General features: G+C 39.1%; 1 protein-coding gene across 2 annotated transcripts in view; it reads left to right on the top strand.

Moving 5' to 3' along the window:
* Window positions 1–20,299, top strand: part of reck (reversion-inducing-cysteine-rich protein with kazal motifs) — a 59,709-nt gene extending 39,410 nt beyond the window's left edge. For both annotated transcript variants that reach the window (XM_057824412.1, XM_057824413.1), the window contains 12 exons: window positions 2,438–2,611; window positions 2,862–3,074; window positions 5,889–6,025; window positions 6,163–6,306; window positions 6,379–6,567; window positions 8,234–8,356; window positions 9,199–9,370; window positions 13,512–13,701; window positions 15,131–15,341; window positions 15,516–15,589; window positions 16,292–16,447; window positions 17,466–20,299. In XM_057824412.1, coding sequence (XP_057680395.1) covers window positions 2,438–2,611; window positions 2,862–3,074; window positions 5,889–6,025; window positions 6,163–6,306; window positions 6,379–6,567; window positions 8,234–8,356; window positions 9,199–9,370; window positions 13,512–13,701; window positions 15,131–15,341; window positions 15,516–15,589; window positions 16,292–16,447; window positions 17,466–17,684 — 2,002 coding nt within the window. In that variant the 3' untranslated portion in view covers window positions 17,685–20,299. The remainder of the gene's footprint in view (window positions 1–2,437; window positions 2,612–2,861; window positions 3,075–5,888; window positions 6,026–6,162; window positions 6,307–6,378; window positions 6,568–8,233; window positions 8,357–9,198; window positions 9,371–13,511; window positions 13,702–15,130; window positions 15,342–15,515; window positions 15,590–16,291; window positions 16,448–17,465) is intronic.

The following is a 20,299-nucleotide window of genomic DNA, read 5'->3' on the forward strand; positions in this document are numbered from 1 at the left end:
TTCGTTTGCGGCCCTTGTTTTGGAATCCCCTATGTTGTGCTGGTATTTGTTTTGTTGTCTTGTCGGCTCTCTGCCTACTGCTTAGGTTAGTATTATCAATTCCTGTCGATCTCCTATCACGGACTCATTGTGTTCTTGCCCCTTTTCCGCTATCAAGTGTATTTTTCTTTGTATTTAATAAATCCTTGAACACATCACTCCATTGGTTTCTGCTTTGAGGTATAACCTTGTTTCCGCAGTTGCAGACCCTAACATCGGCAACAAAATAAACCACACATTTCCAAAGATGGACGATGGATTCTGTTCCTCAGCTCTACGATCCAGTAGCAATTTAATTTCATTATGTTTTCTGTTTTATTTAGCTATTTCCAGCTTAGTACGTTGATAATTGTGATGTTTGTTTACCGCTTTTTGTCTTACTGCGAAGAAAGAGGAAGTGATGATCGTCCCGCCGTGATATTTATGTCATCAGCCATCGTGCTGTGACCCGTGAATTTCGTTCGGCTGTTTGAAACGGAGAATGGAAGTCTAAGTGTCCGGTTAGTCTGAACAGTTTTAATGTTTCACATTTGAGTATGACATACTCCCATTGTGATCATTCAACATACCTCGTTTATTAAGACAAAGCAGCGAACAGGAAGAGGTTATAGGGAATAGAATAGGGAATAGAAGAAAAGAAACACAAACAACAACAAGAAATACAATGAACGCCTACACTAACTATGAATATGTTGGTGCTATCGTCAGGTAGATGTATTTCTGGTTGACACCATGTGGGGGGGCTGTTGACCAGGGAAAGGGGGGGGGTCTATAAAATAAGTGATTGGGAGGGGTGGAATGTACACAAATCAGCTCTGTGATCGAGAAACCAGTAATCATGGGAATCCCTTGTGAGTATATGCCCGTTGGCAACCGACCCTACGCTGCCCCATCGCCAATCCCAGCACCAAGGCCACCCACCCGAGCGCACCCAATCACATCCAGCTGTACGTAAGCCCCATCAAACATGCGACAGCCACGCAGATGAGCGGAGAGTATCGCCATCCCAGGGCCACGGTCCTCCTACCATCGCCATCCCAGGGCCACGGTCCCTATCCAGCCAGCCCTCGGGCGGGCGGGGAGGAGCCCGCACAGCCCATCCCTCCTCCCACGGCCCAGTAAAGGGGCCATCGTCACCCCCCCAAGGATCCACGGTGGTCCCCGGGGCCACCCGCGCCCCCATCACTGGCCTTCAGGGATGAGAAGAGGGGACTCACACCCAAACCCCCGCCCACTCCCACCCCCGTCCGCCAACCTGGCCCACGAGCCACAGCCGCTTTCACACACACACACACACACACACACACACTGCTAAGACGCGACTGGGTAAATGCCCTCGTCATCTCCGTGTCAGTAGACCCGGGAAATTGCTTTCACATATAAGGGCTGCCCGTTTAAATAAATCAATCAAATTTATTTCTATAGCACTTTACTACAACACGAAAGGTCCTCAAAGTGCTTAACAACAAAGACAAACATGGTTCATGATAAATAAAAGGCAGGAATGTATTATACAATGACATTAAGAAAAAAAACGAAAACAAAAACAGCGCATCGCCATAAAAGTCAAAATAGCAAAAAAAAACAATAAAACAAAATCCGAAAACATTAAAAACCCTTAAGAAATAAAACCAGGATACCCTAGTCTGGTGAAAAGGCGAGTCTTAAAAAGTGTGTCTTTAACCGAGAAATCCCGGGATTTAAACGGTGTTCAGGTGTATGTGAAAGGAGCTTATTTTTGCCTTTCATATCCGGAAATTTCTTTCGTAACAAGAGGCAATATTTTCCTGTTGAGGCGTGTCTGAACCTGAAAAATTCTGTATGTAGAGACATTTGTAATTAGAGCTACCACAGTACAAATGTGATAAGACAAATGTGCAGTATGTTATAAAAGAAAGCTAAAAAAAAAAACAAGATCCTTTTGGCCTGAAAAACAAAACAGCAGAATATGATGACGTTTAGCTTCTTACAGTGTCGTAGTAATTTAGCGTCATTTTGAAGTACAGTAGGACGCATAAATCAGACTTTTCGTGGATAAGTTGAAAGGTCAGACCAAAAAAAAAAAAAACATGTTAGTTACTACTTTATCTACTAGGACTTAGTTGGCAAGGATTTTTAATTTAGATCTCACACAGAAATTGTTGTTTTTTATGTTTTTTTTTTTACATTTAAGATGGCAAACATGGTAAACACACATAATGATAACATATAAAAAGCATAATTTGTTATATATTCGAGTTATACATGTCTACCCCAGCTATGTCCGTGTCAATACCCATCCCTAAATTGATGTACTGTATATACTCTATGAGTTTTAATTTGAAGCTATACGTCTACAGAAAGTGAAAGAACATGTCACTGTCCTTGTTTTAATTCACACCACTTTTTCCTCTGACAGGGACATGTGTCAGGAAATTAGCACAAATTGGGGAAGCCAGACATGGCAAGACTTTGATCAACTGTGTGAGTACAACCCCGTGGAGACTGAACTGAACAACTGCCTAGCTGATGTCAGAGAGCCCTGCCAGTTGGGATGCAAGGATCTCTCCTACTGCACCAACTTCAACAATAGGTCATTCTCACTGTTTTTGTACTAGACTACCCCTGGTTAAATTGAAAACTGCAGCACATTTATTTCCAATTAAAAGTTTACAATGTATGTCAGCACAAAACGTGCTGGCACGCACAGGCAGTTACTCAAGATAAACAAAGCTTGATGGAACACACCCCAAACTTCTAAATAGAAGCTACTTCTTCTTTGAAGTTCCAATTAGCTCACTCTGCTAAGACCAACAGACGCCTCCTATTATCTCTATCCACAGGCCTACAGAGCTGTTTCGCAGCTGCAACATTCAGTCAGACCAAGGAGCTATGAATGATATCAAGCTGTGGTCCAATGGAACAATTAAGATGCCTTTTATGAACATTCCTGTGCTAGACATCAGGAAGTGTCTGCCGGATATGTGGAAGGCAGTTGCATGCTCTTTGCAGATCAAACCATGTCATAGCAAGTCCAGAGGGAGCGTCATTTGCAAGTAAGTCTAACAACGTTTGGTAAGTTACATTCAATCGATCAATTCAATCACTTACTAATGTCCTATGCAAATAATTTGTTCCATCAAAATACAGAAAATTAATGAATGCAGAGTCAACCTTGACATATTGCATTTGACACATACTATACAATTGCCTAAAAATGTGCTGTTGACCACATTAAGGTAATGCATTTTGTTTGAGAAAAGGCTGATAGCAGCAGTAAAACAGATCACCATTGGCAAGTCCAGAAGTGGTTTCTAATAAATCAGTACCAACAGAGCTGTTGCAGACAATAACATCGTGCTTTCTTTTTATTGTTCTCTAATTTTGCTGTAATTACTTCATCCTGTGCCTGCTTTGTCATGATCTTGAACGTTGTTTACACTTAATCTACCCCGTAAAAAAGCATGGTACAAGAAATTGTTCCTTGTAGAGCCTGGAACTTGAAGTATCAGTGCAAAACATAGTTATATCAGTATACAGTAGGGGTGGGAACCTCAGGGTAGTTCACGATACGATGATCTTACAATATGGCAATACAATAATTATTGATACATTGGTCAGGAAATCATTCAACAATATTCTATGATACAACTAAAAGAATATAAAACAAACTATTTTCATTCTTCTGCTGTGAATTGGAATGAGTGTATCCTTAGTAGAGGTCCAATCCATTTAAACTGGAAGGGCAGCAGCGAATGAACATTCGTTCATATCCTGCCATCCCCTGGTTTGGACGTCTATGGCTGTCAATGGCAGCCAATGCCAGGCAACGAGTTCATTTTGGATGATTTCACGTCATTTCCTTTTAATTTTCTGTCATTTCCTTTTCCTTTTGGGCCATTTACTGGTCTCTTCCTGTTGATTTTGTGGCATTTACAGGTCACTTCCTGTTGACTTAGGGTTATTGAAAAAGAAGGGACTCAAGAATGTCCCCAAATAAACAGGAAATGACACCAAATTAACAGGAAGTGACCTATAAATGCCTGCAAAACACTAAATGCTTTAGTTTCAGTGCCATTGACGGCGCAAGACGTCCAAGCCATTCAAACTGAATTAGATGTCTCACGCCGTCAATGTTTGCCAGTGAGATAACGTAGACACTATTCTAATGGAAGATTTTGGTAGAAACCTGTTGGTTCTTTTTTTTGTTTGTTTTTTTAAACAGTGACACCTTTTTCAAACAATGTATCGATTCTGGGTGGGAAGCATATCAAAAACCTTTTGTGCTACAAAGTATCGTGATACAGTGGGGCAAATAAGTATTTAGTCAACCACTAATTGTGGAAGTTCTCCCACTTGAAAATATTAGAGAGTCCTGTAATTGTCAACATGGGTAAACCTCAACCATGAGAGACAGAATGTGGGGGGAAAAAAACCAGAAAATCCCCCTTTGTTGGCAATAACGGAGGCCAAACGTTTTCTGTAACTCTTCACAAGGTTTTCACACACTGTTGCTGGTATTTTGGCCCATTCCTCCATGCAGATCTCCTCTACAGCAGTGATATTTTGGGGCTGTCGTTGGGCAACACGGACTTTCAACTCCCTCCACAGATTTTCTATTGGGTTGAGATCTGGAGACTAGCTAGGTCACTCCAGGACCTTGAAATGCTCCTTACGATGCCACTCCTTTGTTGCCCTGGCTGTGTGTGTTTGGGATCATTGTCATGCTGAAAGACGCAGCCACGTCTCATCTTCAATGCCCTTGCTGATAGAAGGAGATTTTCACTCAAAATCTCTCGATACAAGGCCCCATTCATTCTTTCCTTTACACAGATCAGTCGTCCTGGTCCCTTTGCAGAAAAACAGTCCCAAAGCATGATGTTTCCACCCCCATGCTTTACAGTGTGTATGGTGCAATTCAGTATTCTTTTTCCTCCAAACACAAGAACCTGTGTTTCTACCAAAAAGTTCTATTTTGGTTTCATCTGAACATAGCACATTCTCCCAGTCCTCTTCTGGATCATCCAAATGCTCTCTAGCGAACCGCAGACGGGCCTGGACGTGTACTTTCTTCAGCAGGGGGACACGTCTGGCAGTGCAGGATTTGAGTCCCTGGCAGCGCATTATGTTACTGATAGTAGCCTTTGTTACTGCGGTCCCAGATCTCTGTAGGTCATTCACTAGATCCCATCGTGTGGTTCTGGGATTTTTGCTCACCGTTCTTGTTATCATTTTGACGCCACGGGGTGAGGAGGGAGTTGAAAGTCCATGTTGCTCAACCACAGCCCCAAAACATCACTGCTCTAGAGGAGATCTGCATGGAGGAATGGACCAAAATACCAGCAACAATGTGTAAAAAGCTTGTGAAGAGTTACAGAAAACGTTTGGACTCTGTTATTGCCAACAAAGTGTACATAACAAAGTATTGAGATGAACTTTTGGTATTGACCAAATACTTATTTTCCACCATGATTTGCAAATAAATTCTTTAAAAATCAAACAATGTGATTTTCTGTTTTTTTTCCACATTCTGTCTCTCATCGTTGAGGTTTACCCATGTTGACAATTACAGGCCTCTCTAATATTTTCAAGTGGGAGAACTTGCACAATTAGTGGTTGACTAAATACTTATTTGCCCCACTGTATATCGCCTTTTTGATATGGTGTCATATCCTTAGTATACATTAGTAGTAGTAAATGGGCTGTGACAGTGACTGTACAAGTAATCATTACTGTAAATGTATACTGTACTTGTTGAAACTATCCCCAAAATTAAATCTTACTACAGCCTTACAAGAATAGTACATTAACTTGTTTATAGAGTACTTAAATTTTGAATGTTCTAATGATTCTATTTTTTGTTGGTTTAGGTCAGATTGTTTAGAAATCCTGACCCAATGTGGGGACAGAAAACGTTTCCACGAGGGACAAACTCCTGAGGGGATATGTGAGCTGCTGTCACCCATTGATGACCCTGAACGCTGCATCCCCCTCCACAGATACCTCAGTGAGTGAAAAAGGTCACAGTACAGGGAAAACACCCTCTATGGGTCTGATCTGAAAAGCCAACAGAGAAAATGAATTCTAATGTTTACAACGACTAAACAGAAGGGCAGTTTAATGTAAATGTGTTTGCTCCATCAGCCCCTAGTTCTCTGGGAAACAGTGTTGTTGAAGAGGTCATCCATCCATGCAACCCTAACCCGTGCCCAAGCAACCACTTATGCCAGGTGAACAGAAAAGGTTGCCTTTATGACCTCAACTGTCAGCCATTCCTCTGTGTGCCAGGTAGACACACTTATATTAATAATTGGCATACTTGTCAGAACGGTGTTTTTATAAATTAGTTGTCTTTACCAGGGTGTAAACTCGGCGAGGCGTCCGATTTTTTGGTGCAGCAGGACGCTCGTTTACAGGTGCCGACTCGCACCGGTCCGGCTGGGTGCTATGAGGTCTGCACTTGTGGTCCCAGTGGACGCCTGGAGAACTGCGTGGAGATGCCTTGTGTGGATACCACTAAGTCTTGCCTTGTGGGAGGACAAAAGAGGAGTAAGTGTGACAAAGTTTGTTGTAATTACTGTACTTGTAGTTGGCATTTCTGTTCAAGGTGCTTGTCTAATGAGGGGATAATGGAAGACAATAACCCCAAAAGAGTGTTTTATATATACTGGCTAGGGACTGCTGCTGTAGGGCAAAACCAGACCTCCATGAGCAATTCGAGAGTAGACCTATTTAATTTTAGTCAAATGGGCATGGCTTGTTGGGAATTGAAAGTAGTAATGAGTGGTTTTCTATTGTTTGCCATCAAAATAGTGTTCCGTAATACTATCATGGTAAAATATATGTTTTTTTAGAGCAGCATGTCTGTGGCCATGTTGTGGTTTCTAACAAAGGTTTAACATTCTTATATTTTGTTCTTGTATGCCAGTCATTGTTTAAGTTTGATGTTTGGTTTAAAATTCCTGTCAGCCTTTTCTCATGTCACAAATCTTCTACTGTTAAATGTTGAACAAACATCTCTACGTTATAATACATGCCATTTGATCTTTATTACGCATTCGTGGTTTATCACAATCGGACAATCAATTCAAGAAAAAGAAGTCCAGTCCAATCCCAACATTTTTTTCTCTTAACAATTCTAATTCAAATAATTTTCATTGTTATTTCTATGTTTTATGGTACTATATGTGCCCATAGAATTCATAATATACTGACGGAACATGGGGCGCTGGGGCAATTAATAGGGGGCCTGCATTGTTGGCGTGGCCATGCAAGCTGACAGAGTGGAATCACAGACAAAGAGCTTTTTCCGTTGAAAATTATTGTGAATAAATGCTTAAATCCCTGAATTCTTGATAGATATGGACGTAAAACAGTCGCAATTCTTGGTAAAAAGCAAACAAAACAGTTAGCAGTTAGCATTTATTTTACGTAAATATGTCGATGTACAATGCTAGTCTGTTAGTAAATGTAGGTGGAGGCCGCCTTATATAAACAGAGCTTTTGCCAATGAAAATTCTTGGAAACGTAAACCAGTATCGATTCTTGGTTAAAAGCAAAAAAAAAAAAAAAAAAACCCTACAGTTAGCATTTATTTTACGTAAATATTGCGAATTATGATGCAAGTCAGTAAGCAAATGTAGTGGCCATCTTATGAAAAAAAAAAAAAAAGAGCTTTTCCCGTTGAAAATTCTTGTGAATAAAATAATAAATGCTTAAATCCTTGAATTCTTTATAGATATGGACGTAAAAAAGCCTCGATTCTTGGTTAAAAGCAAAAAAAAAAATGAACAGTTAGCATTTATTTTACGCAAATACGCAAAAATTGCGAACTATGACGCCACGTAGCGGCAAATTTATCCAGTGATTTTTTTCACAACGTTTCAAAATGCATGCATGGCATGAAACATATAATAATTACCTTGAATCGTTGAACAAATCAGTTCTGAGACAATCCTTCCTGTTTGTGTGCGATACAGCTTTCGTACTTTTTCAACCTAAATCCGACGTTGGATCGTTGCATGTGTTTGAGAATTCGACTTTGACCAACTGAAGCGGAGTGTAGATCGGCCCCCTACTTGAAGGCGTGGTGCAGTGTTTGTGGAATGTGTCCCGTCAATACAATTATAAAGTCTATGATATGCCATTGTGATAATATGTGCTCTTCAATTTTTCAAGTAGTCTGTGTGTGTGATTCGTTTTCTGTCTTCACCAGATCACGGGGTATCTTTCAAGGTTGACTGTGACACCTGCTTCTGCTTTGCTGGCCACCCTATCTGTTCTGACAGAGAATGTCTCACCATTGAAAGCTCAGATGAAGATCGTCTACATTTTACTGGTCTGTCTGCTTGTACAAGAGGGTGTTTAGATGTTTAATCATACAAATCGTTCTACATCTGTCATCATCCCGCTCATTGAAGTTTAAATCTGCGTTTGATTTCTCTGTTGAGTTTATTTGTTCGCCATCTGCTTTTAAGTTTACATTAGGTACTCTAATATCCACAGTCATAAACATTCAGGATGGGTTTGGTTGATGTCTAGCCAGTTGTTCTATTCAAAATACTGACTCAAGATGTATATCTGGTCTCGCGTGTTTCCCAGTTCATTGTGGACACAATTCTACTAACTATCGAGATGTTTAATAAAAACTCCAAGCTCATCAAGACCTTGTTGTAAATACAAGAAGACATTCCAAGATCAGATTTTATCGTCAAACTCATCATCTTCAACTCACATTCTTGGGTAGACAGGATCAATGTGTAATTTTTTTATCGTAATATCCATCCACACTAAAAGACAAAACAAAAATGTTCTCCTCTAGGAAAAGTATGTTAGCATTTTGTCCATCATTTTGTTGTGGTCAACTACACCCCTCAATCTGTAAATATACTTGCAACTGGGAAGACAAACCATGCCTTGACTTGAAATGATCTATTCAGACAGCTAGGAGCACATTTTGCCAAAGCATAAATTTAGAAAGCAAGTAATTTGACCAAACCCTGAACGCAGGAGCAGGACAGAGTACTTGATGATCACCTAAGCAAGTGCAGGATGAATTTGCAAACTCTACACAGGCACTCATTAATTCCCAAATTTTAATTGTAATAGCTAATCTAATAATAGCATTGACTCAATCTACAATTTCCAGTCAAGGCTAACTCATTTCTTGCCTTTCCTCAGGTCTTCCATGTAACTGTCCAGACCACTTCATCCCAGTGTGCGCTTCCAACGGCCGCACATACCCAAGTGCCTGTGTGGCTCGCTGTGTGGGTTTCAAGGACCATCAGTTTGTGTTTGGCCAGTGCCGTTTAACTAACCCCTGTGCCAGTAAACCATGCCAGAGAAACCAGAGGTCGGTACAGCTGCCGTCTATTCCGAGCTAAAAGTCCGCAACTCATGACACTGACAAATAGAGAAAACCTCAAAATTTTAGACAAACCTGTTATTTAAGACATCTATGGCTTTTTCCGCTCAATATTTTTCGGGTTTCATGTGGGCTAGGCATGCAGCATGTTTGATGCAAGTGGTCAGGCTCGGCCCTGGACACTAGGCAATATGTAGCTAGGAGCCCCCCCCCAAAAAAAAAAACAACACAAATTTAAGTATTTTATATGTTGTCAAAAATAATTTGCTATTATATTTAGAAGCAATAGCTTATCCTTATAGCACTTGTTGCATTGTGTTTATACAGTAACAAAAGTACATTCATATAATTTTCTTCAACAAATAGCCATAGAATTCTCAACACTATTTGCCTCTTGAGCTTTATGGCCACTTGATAGGGCCATAGAGCAAATGAACCATCATGAAGCTTTGAATCCCTTGGCTGCAAAGCTTCATTGCTTCAAGAAGCTTCATTTGGCCATCACTGCTCAACGGAACCTGTCACCTTCCTTGGGGGAGAGAAACAACCTCTGCTGCCCCCTGCTGTCAACACTGTTGTCGCACAACATGCCTCACATCTCCCAGCATGCATTGCAGCACTACAGATGTAGATAACATTTAAACTTCATGTTAGGGCTGTAGATATCAATTTTTTTTAGCAGTCAATTAATCAATGAAATAGTTAGTTTGAATAATGGAGTAATCGGATAAGGAACATAAAAAAATAAAAACACCTTAGCTGAGCCTCAAATGGTATAAAAAATGAATGAGGATCTGAGTACAACAAAAGGACAATTGGCTAACTTCCATAGCAAAAGTCCGCTAGCTTAAATGCTATAAAATGCTAATTTTTCTTTTTTTTCAATGCTCTTTATTTATTATGAACTATATCATTGTTGTAAAGCACTTTGTGGACCTTTCGGGTTTTTGTAAAGGGCTAGAGAAATAAATTTGATTTGATTAACAAATGGTTCAAACACATTCGCAAAAGAAAGCTAAACATACCTATAAACTAAATTACAAATGCATGAAAAACATTAGCTCAAACAAAAACTTAGCTAATGTTGGTCTTAACAGGGAGCAGCTGGATTCAGCCATGTGAAATGAGTTATGTTTTATTCACTGTTGCCACTAGAAGGCAGTGTAGCCAGCCAAATCAATAAAACTAAATGCAAACGCTTTCGAAACAAACCATTACAATGCCAATTTAATTAGACAAATACTTGAACCAGCAAAATTTAATTCTAATCTTTTTTCTAATCGAATTGATCGAATAATCGCTGCAGCACTACTTCATGTTCTATGCTATTTTTTTATTTAGTTAGTTAGTGTTCCAGTTGTTTCATTAATTGCTAATTGCTGATTTTAGTTTTGTTTTGAAACAGTGAGTTTGAATGTGTCAGGCCGAGATGACGAGGCGGGCTCAGCTGCGGACTTTCAGGCAAAAACTTTTATTGAGAAAACAGAGGTTCTTCCGCTAGCATGCGGGGATGAGGAAAAATACCAACAAAAAGCGCTCCAAACGGAGGAATGAGTCAGGACAATCTCGATCAAAAACTCAAACAAAAAGCACTCCAGAAGGAGGAAGATTACAAACATAAAACGCTCCAACTGGAGGAAAAAGCCAAGATAACTATGATCAAAAGTAAAATCTAGACAACTATGATTGCTGTGAAACCAGTGCCGACATGACTAACATGGGCAGTAAGACAATTTGGCACCAAACGGGAGATGCAGACTATTTATACACAAGGTAATGGGCAACAGGTGGAAACAATAGGTGATTAGGTGACAAGAGGAAGGGCAAGTGTACAGACGCAAGGAGGGTGAAGCCTTCAAAATAAAACAGGAAATGACGTGACACAACTCCCCCATGACGTGACAGAATGACGTTTGATCTAATCACCTGCCAATATTTTTCCTTTTTCATGAAGTGTATCTGCTTACATACTGTAAGCAACCGTATGACATTTCATCTCCTGTCTATTTTTTTTTTTTTTTAAGTCGCATAAACAGTACCTCATTGTACCCAGTGCTGTTAATAACGGCGTTAGAATATAACGGTGTTATTTTTTTCAGTAGTGAGTAATGTAATTAATTACTTTTCTCATCTTGGCAACGCCGTTACCGTTACTAAGGCAGGAAAGGCGTGCATTACTATGCGTTACTAAGTTGGTTGAATAAAAAAAAGTGAGAGAGATAGACTCCAATCACATATTATAGGACTAGATGCAAATGACAGACACGGCTGCATTGGCAATATGTTTTAAGGACTACATGTGTAAACAGCCGCCATCTTAAAGCAGTAGACCTCTCAGGAAGGCTCTGTCGTAGACAACCTTCCTATCAAACCTAAGTAACTTTATTATCTAAAATGCTCCTAAATCGGCAAAATCTTGACTTAAATCTATCTTTAAATGATGAAACAGTTTTAAAACTTACACATGTTGAAAGTAGACAGAAGGGAACTAATGCAATAATGGGAGCAATTTTAACAACTTTAACGGTTGATTCACAACAGTAAATGACTTTTACACATAGCAAACGTTACTATATAGTTATCACAATACCCCTGTGACTGGAGGGTAAAGAATTGGGCTAGGCCCAATGGTCCCAAAAACCCTTTAAACTTCACATTGTGTGACCTGTTTTTTTTTTTTTATGTTAGAAAAAAAAATGAAAATTATCACTAGTTAGTTTGCCAAGTAACTAATTACTCTTACATTCAGGTAACTGAATTACCAACGTTGTTTTGTGACGCATGCTTTTATTTTGGCGCAGGAAGCGTAGCGCAGGTAGTACTGCCGCACGTGACTAAGAGTGCACGTGCACACAAAGAAGAACGTATTTGTGCATACGAAGAGTGCATTTGCTCCCACGTAGAAGTCGTGCAGTCGAGTGAGAGAGAGAGGGGAAATATTGCAGTTTAGCCCGCTGTCTAGCTAGGACTTGAGACTATGACGTACAATGACGTATAATACATGTTTTTGGGTAGTTATTTTGAGGTTTAGGGGATATTTTGGGGTACTTAAAGGGTTAATTCCGTTGCCAGCATAGGAAAGGAAGACGTTCCTAACCCGGGGACTACCTGTATTTATTTTATCCCCAATATAAATGCTGTATGTTGTTGGATTTGTCATGCCTGAAGGGAAAATAAAGAAATAAAAGAAAAGAAAGAAAGAAAACAATTTGGCGCCCCCACCACTAGATGGCATACTAGGGAACCGTATAGCTCGCTTTATGCCCAGGGCCCTGCGAGTGTTACAATTTTCACTTTTTGTTGTGCTACTTTTAAAGTTCCATTAATAGCCACTGTAACATCAATGTTGCAATATGCGTTTCAAGCTTTAGAACAGACAGAACTATCTAGTAATAAATTTATTATTTTTTATAATTTGTAAGAAATCTTCCTTGATTGTAATGTGTTGCCAGGATTAAAATGCACCATAATTACATAAAATAAAAAAACTAACTGGAATCATAAAATTGTTGTTGTGGAGTTAAGTTGTCCACACAGCTCAAAGCTGAGGATTTTCACTTTAACCATCGATGTGGTCTGGAAAACATTCTTTATACAAACTTACACACCCTCATGCCGGTTTACCACTTTCATTCACACCCCATGATGTCTGTGATCCCCCAGAAAAAATCCCTTAAATCTTTTTTCCTGGCAAACCGATCAAAGGAATATGCATGCAGTGATGAGTGGATTTGATTGAGGAAACTCACAAATATACACAAGCACGCGCTGCTCTAAGCATTTTTTTTTTTACTTTGAGTGTAAACACTGCGCACACACAAAATAAAACGCCTCTCATTTGCTCATAAATTTGCCGCTGGTTTCTTTTGTTGTGCAGCAAGTATTCTTTGCATGTTGCCATAGGAGCTAAAATTATGCTGTATTACAAAAATGTTTTCACCGAAGAAAATGCGTACTAATACCAGCATGTGGGTTCTATATGCAGGTTTTTAGGAAACAGTAGGTTTATAAAAACATCTGATTAAAATTTATGGAATCATAAATGTAGGCGCAGTTGCCAGCTGAATTATTTGTTAAAAATTCTAGATCTTGGCATTCCTGATTTCGAATTCAACCTGTGTGTTTCTAGGTGTATCCCAAAATATCAAGTTTGCCTGAGTGACGTGTCGGACTGCTTGCAGTACGAATGCGTGGGCCGTCAGATGGCCTGCGACAAAAACAGTCTGGAGCCCGTCTGCGATACCGACGGTGTCATTCACGCTAGTCTGTGTCAGCTCCAGCAAGCAGGGAAAACTCTTGCCTATATGGGCCACTGTCAGGTGAGGAAAGAATCACAGACTTTTCTCCTTGTGCTCGTAACACTCTTTAAAATGGTTGTCTGGTGCTTCCCAAAGTCAGTTGAGATGATTATCTGCTGGGATCTAGATGTTGTCTATGAGTTGGGACTGGGCTTTTCTTCAAATTTAACTAGTATTTAACTTCAAACTGAAATTTTACTGATTACTTTGTAAAACATAATTATTATTATTATTTTTTTTTGCAATTATATGAATCATAGCAAGTCATCCAGGTCCTGCAGAAGCAAAGCACCCCCAGAGATCACATTGTCACCACCATGTTTGTCTGTTGGCATGACGTTCTTTTTATCAAATGGTGTGCTAATTTTTGACGACACATGTAAAAGACTGACAACACCGTTTTGCATTTACAGTACAGTGGTACCTCGACATACCATTTCTTCGACACACGTTCTTTTCGACATCCGATGTTAAATTTGACTCGCCATTTGTTTCTACATCGGACGGCATGATCGAAATATGACGATTTATTACACGCGTAACATTGAAATGAAGATGGAAACAAACGATAGAAAAATATGAGCGTGGTGTGCGCGTCCGTGAACTGGCTCGACCGTAGAATGTCTACAATCTCGACTTTCCTCCTCCAACCTCCATTCGCCAGTCTTTATAAGTTAAGGTGACAAAGAAATCGCCAGCTTAGTCAGGTTTTTAATCATTTATTTCAGAACTTGTGTATCACAACACGGCTACTGTCTGCCACAGTTGACGCCAACAACAAAACATTAAAAGAGAAAGTAAAATCTCTACCGCACCTTTCTCACTCTGTCATGTCAGCCACGCGGTGCGTTCAGGCACAGCACGCAAAATACGTTCGCCACATTAGATCCTGATTCGCTACATTATTACAAGAATTATTATTATATTTCCGATTTTTATTTATAATTTATTTGTTTTGCTATGTGTAATTCCCATTTGTAATAGTACGAGCATTATTAAGGATTTAGTGTAGGTTTTCGGGCTGTGGAACAAATTAATGGCATTATAATGTATTCTTATGGGAAAATCCTGCTCGACATACGACCATTTCGACTTACAAACAAAGTCCTGGAACGGATTAACTTCGTATGTAGAGGTACCACTGTACTTGGTTTGTCAATGTGAAAAATTGGGTTGGAGAAAAATAGAAAGCAGCAACGCGGCATATCCATTTAATCGCATTTACTACATATAATTCATACAACAGTTGTATAAACATGCCCTTACATGAGGATAATGCTCATTTGTGTTAGGTACTATAAGTCAGTACTAATTAAATGCCTCATTATAATTAACAATTATTATGTTTTGAAAAGCCTAAACTTTAAATACTAATTTTCCAAGCGTAATCAATTGTTAGGTCAATTGACGTAACATTACATTCTGCCTAAGTTGAGGTATCTCGTTTCAGGAATCCTGCAAGAGTCGGCAGCAAGTTTGTGGCCAAAACGGCGAGACCTATAATACGGTGTGTGAGGCCTACTCGGACCGAGTGGCTATCGACTATGAGGGACACTGTCAAGCTGTGGGAGCCACGTCAGGAACGGCAGCCGACTCCGCTTGCAGTCTTGTATCTTGTCCACAATTGTCACCTTCGGGCTGCAAGCCTGTCACACCCCCAGGTCAATCATTTTAATCTTTCACACTCAAGAGTGATTTTCTTCCAAATTAATGAAAAAACAATACATTATCATTGTTTTGGGCGCACTACAGCACAGCAGCTGGTTCTTTATGTAGGGATTTTGCAGTGATTTCGAAATAATAATGGATATCTTCATATACTTATCATTTCCCAGGGGCCTGCTGTCCAATCTGTGCCAGTATGTTGCAGGTGCTCTGGAACAAAGAACAAATGAACACTTTCTCAAAGGTTTGGATGCACCTCAATTTCACATTTTTTCATTTACTGTCTCCTTATACTTGCTGTAATCTAGCCATCTACTGATGAAATCCTACAGTCTTGCCAGCTAGAAATCTGACTATCAACTCTGAGATCTGCAGTGTATATTTTTAATATTGTCTTCACACATCCTCAAATTTTGTGGAAATGAAAATCATTTGTTTGGACCTCATTGTAGTGACTCGCGTCTTTCATATATGAAGATTTTTATATTTTGGAAGGGAGGTCGGCCTTTTTTTCACATTGAAGGCACCTTGTGCACAGCCAATAAAGAAGCACAAAGTATGGTTATGTTTTACTTCAGATGCAGCGTCTGTCATCCGTTGCTTTTTTGTGTCAAAATTCCGAATGGTTCTTTTAATGTCTCAACTGTTTATGTAAAGCACTGTCGCTAATTTGTATTTATGAGCCTCATGTGGAGATGGTGTGTTTATGTTGGATAATTAAACTATGTAAAATTGGTTCATGACTTTGAATACACTGAAAGCAGGAGTTTTGATCCACTTTCTTTAGACTGCTGCCATCTTCTGGAATCTTATTAAATCTCCTTTAGGGGGCATCTATTCGATATCTGCGTTCACAGCAGGGCTCAATCATAAAAACATAATTCTAGGTTTTTTTTGTTTTCTCACTTCAGTATGTTCAGAGTGTTGTTTGTCCTTGTTTTGACAGTTAAACAGGAACCAGCCAGTGTCTGTCCATGACGTCCTTCAAATCCTGCGACTTCACGTGTCCGTCCCGCAGTGTGATGTCTTTGGCTACCTCAGTATTGACCACGAGCTGGTGATTCTCATTGCTCCTGTGGATGAGCACCCAACTTCCCTGCAGGTAGCACACACACACTTAAACACAGCATTGGTTTAATTCGCATTTGACTTTATTGTAAGCATTAAATCATTATTCTAGCTGGCCTTTTGTCACTTTCAAGCCCAGAAGACAGGTTGTGGTGAAAAAGCCACTATAAAATAGACCAAACTACTGACAGGATGTGACTTTTCTTTTTAAGTGTTTACTTGTCCTTTTAACTCTTCCAGTTTTATCCTCTGTGTAAACCAAATGGAACATACTAGTCAGGTTCTCTTTTTTTTTTTTTTTCTCAAAACCATGCACGGAAGCATACTGTGGTCAGACTTACAGTATGTCTCATATATACTGTGTGTAAACTGTATGGAAATAGAAAGGTGCCATTGGATGGTTGTCTGAGGCAATGAAAACCTTTAGAGGTCATTTTCTCTCCCCCTTCGAATAGGCTTGTCCAGTTGGACGAAACAGTTGTGGCTTGTCAGACAGTGGACCGCTGAGGCAGGCAATCGGGCGGACAACCTTTTTACATCTTCCAAAAGCTGCAGTTTGCCTACTGTACAAAGTGACGGTGTAATAAAAAAACATTTTTAATGTGGTGACATATGACACTTTGTTGGAGGTATTTGCCAAAGCAATTTTTAATTATGCGCCTTCTTCGCGCCCAGATGAGAGTGAGCCAATTCCTTTGCAAGACCCACCAAGAAGTCCAACCGTCTCTCTTATATTAAAGATGCTAATTGCCGCTATCCAGAGTGAAACCCCCCCTTCACACCTAGGCAGCGACTCAACAGGAGTGTGTAGGGGAGTGGCCTGCTTGATTGCTTTTTTGAGTGGTCTATTGTTTGACAAAGCCCAGTAGTTAGTTTGGTATCGGGGTCATTTGACACCTTTCTGCTATTGCTTTATAGCCCAAAAAACTCGGAATTCCAGTGTTTAAAAAAAAAAATGCAGAACTTCACTTAATACTAAAATTAGTCATACTCCCTTTACACGTTTTCTGGTAACCATTTGTTAATTTTAAATTTTGCCTGTGTATTTCCAGATTGAAGCCTGCAGTAAAGAAGCTGAGAAGATAGATTCCCTCATAAACTACGCCAGTCCAACACTCGTTTCCCACGTACCCCTCTCTGCTCTTGTTGCCTCCGAGACTAAGACATCTTCCGTCAATTCATCCGGAGGAACTCTATTGCCCTTGCACCCTATCCTGTGCCTTCTACTGGGTCTGTTTATAGCTGCAGCCTCGAGCCCCCAACAGCTGTAAATACTCAGTATTCCCTCCTATTCTAATCACTTGTATAACAGTCTTGCAAAAGGAAGCCATGGCGGTGCCTCTTGACAATCATGATTGACTCACCAGCGTGTCAAACAATCAAGGTGGAAAAGCTATTACTATGAAAAGCTTTGTAAATACAGTATTATAAGTCGATGACTTCCTCACTTTATGTTCTACAATATGGTGTGCTCATGAGTACATTGTACGTGTGCATTTTTGAAGCACCTGGCTTAAAACGATCAGTGTTAAATCCCAGCAACCAAGCTCTTCTCTAAAATGTGTTTTGTCAGTATTGTTTTAGCTATTATGTTCTATTTCAGCCTTTGTGTATGTGTATGCAAGTGTGTATGGAAAAAAACTCATACTTGGTCGTTGGTGTTAAAATACATCCAGATTTTTATTGTATAGAGCCAGCTATCAATCAAAATGTGAGGTATACCTCAATTAGCATTTAAACAACAAGCCTCAACAGTGTTAGAGATGCTATTGGTGTTGTAGTAGTTCACATAGCTCACTTTCATGCAGCCGGTATGTGCAGGGTGAAGTAAAAACTTTCCTTGTGACCACGTGGTAGAAAAAAAGGATTTAATTGATATTTTGGATATCTTTAGTTTAGTGTGAACATCCTTCACACATTGCTTCCTTTTTATTACCAAAGACAATCTAAAAAAGATGTGCGGATGACAAATCACCCAATCCGTAGGAGGTTATAAAACCATATGTCGAAGGCAAAAAAGAAGGTGATGGATGATTAGTGCCTTTCAAGATTGCAAGTCAAAAGTGAGTTTATTCAGCTTGTTTGTACTTTTATACAAAACACAAAAGTGACCCTTTAGTTAGTTTTATGTGTAGTGTGGCTTTGCACATCCTTTGGATGTCTTCAGGTTCAGGTGTTTTCTTTTTTTTTTTTTTTGTCTAATGATCCGAGCCTTTGTATAAAAATCTTGGCACACCCACAATGATAATTCCAAAGAGCATATGCTTTGTATGTATACGGTATTACATATAGATTTAGGAGTATCTGAACAGGGTGATGTTGTTTTGTGCCATCTTGTTTTTAATGATTAAAAACACAAGAAAAGTTGTCTTATTACATGAGCCTGTATTACTGTTGTGATTATTATTGGGTTCCATGTGTCACCATTTGTGAATTCACCCATTCTTTAGTTTCTAATCCATCCTCTGTTATTCGTTAATATTTGTAGGCAGGCCAAAGCCTTTTGTAGTATACGTGTACTCTTTTGATGCAATCTTATTGCATCCATGTGCCAAGTAATATGTTGAAGTAGGGGGATGGGCATTAGCATGTGATGATATGTGACTTTTGTTTGGGAATATGAAGGTTTGTAAAATTAGGAAGACACCATCTTGGACTATGGTTTGTAAAATGAAAAAAAAAATCGACGCCATACAATATCATGGTTTTATTGATGTGTGCCAAATGAGGGTTAAACAGTAGGATTGTAAATGCATACTGTATGTTCTTGTGTGGAAACATTTTCAACATTCTTCATATCCAGTTTGACGTCCATGTACTAGTATGATCGTAAAATGGATATCAAGAATATTAGACAAATTCTTTCCATAAAGCCATTTGAGCATTATTTATTCAATGTATCGGATAAATGCCCAAATCACTTTATGCTCACTCTCCATCCCATTTTGTGTCAGGCCAGTAGCTCTTAAGTATTAAAAGGGATTTCACCTGTTTGTAAATTTAAAGTATAATATAGAAGCCATCTAATAACCAGACAATCAGCTTCTCACTACCTATAGTCCTTTCAGGGTGGAGAAGATTTCCACTATATGCTTTGCATATTGTCTTTTGAAGTATTACTATTGCAATATTTTTTGTTCAGAAAGTTCTCTATATTTGATAAGTATATGAAAAATGTATCACGTGTGCCATGTATTTAAAGAGTTGTTTTTGTGCATGACGACATTTGTGTTTATATCTATTTGCTTCACCTAACTGCCTGTACAGCACATAAGTCCCAGTCTTTAACAGTATTACTGTACTAGGCAGATTAGATCAGGGTACAAAGGAATATTAGGGTTACTATGGGAGGAAGAAATTAAAATTGTGATTTTTTTTTTCACATTTGAGAATAAAGTCACATTGTTTTGAGAATACAGTCAAGCTTTATTATAGAATGGGAGTCGTAAAATTATGGGCATAAAATCATTTTATAGAATGAATGTGAAAAAAAAAAAATCCCACATGAATATTACGACTGAAATCTAACTTTGAGATGGACCGTATTTATCACAAAATGATGACTTTGTGTGAATAGTTCAAGTGTCACTGTTGTGTAAAAGTTTCTATTCTCCATTACAGGAAACCTCACCTGGCTCCTACACATATTATTGTATTGTATAATGTCATTTTTGTTATTACTGAATGTTTTGTGTTTGTTCATGCCAACATGGTTAGTCTGTGCCTTGCTTTCTTTACTATATTTAAAGGTCTTTCCACATTTGCCTAAAACATCAGGACTGAAAGACTAAAAAACATTGCAATTACAGATGTGAAGATGTAAATGAATCTAATGCGGTGGAACACCACTGTTCTATCCAAAGTTAAAATAAAGATATAAAAATAA

This window comes from Corythoichthys intestinalis, chromosome 20, assembly GCF_030265065.1.
Source record: "Corythoichthys intestinalis isolate RoL2023-P3 chromosome 20, ASM3026506v1, whole genome shotgun sequence".
NCBI classification, from domain to species: Eukaryota; Metazoa; Chordata; class Actinopteri; order Syngnathiformes; family Syngnathidae; genus Corythoichthys; species Corythoichthys intestinalis.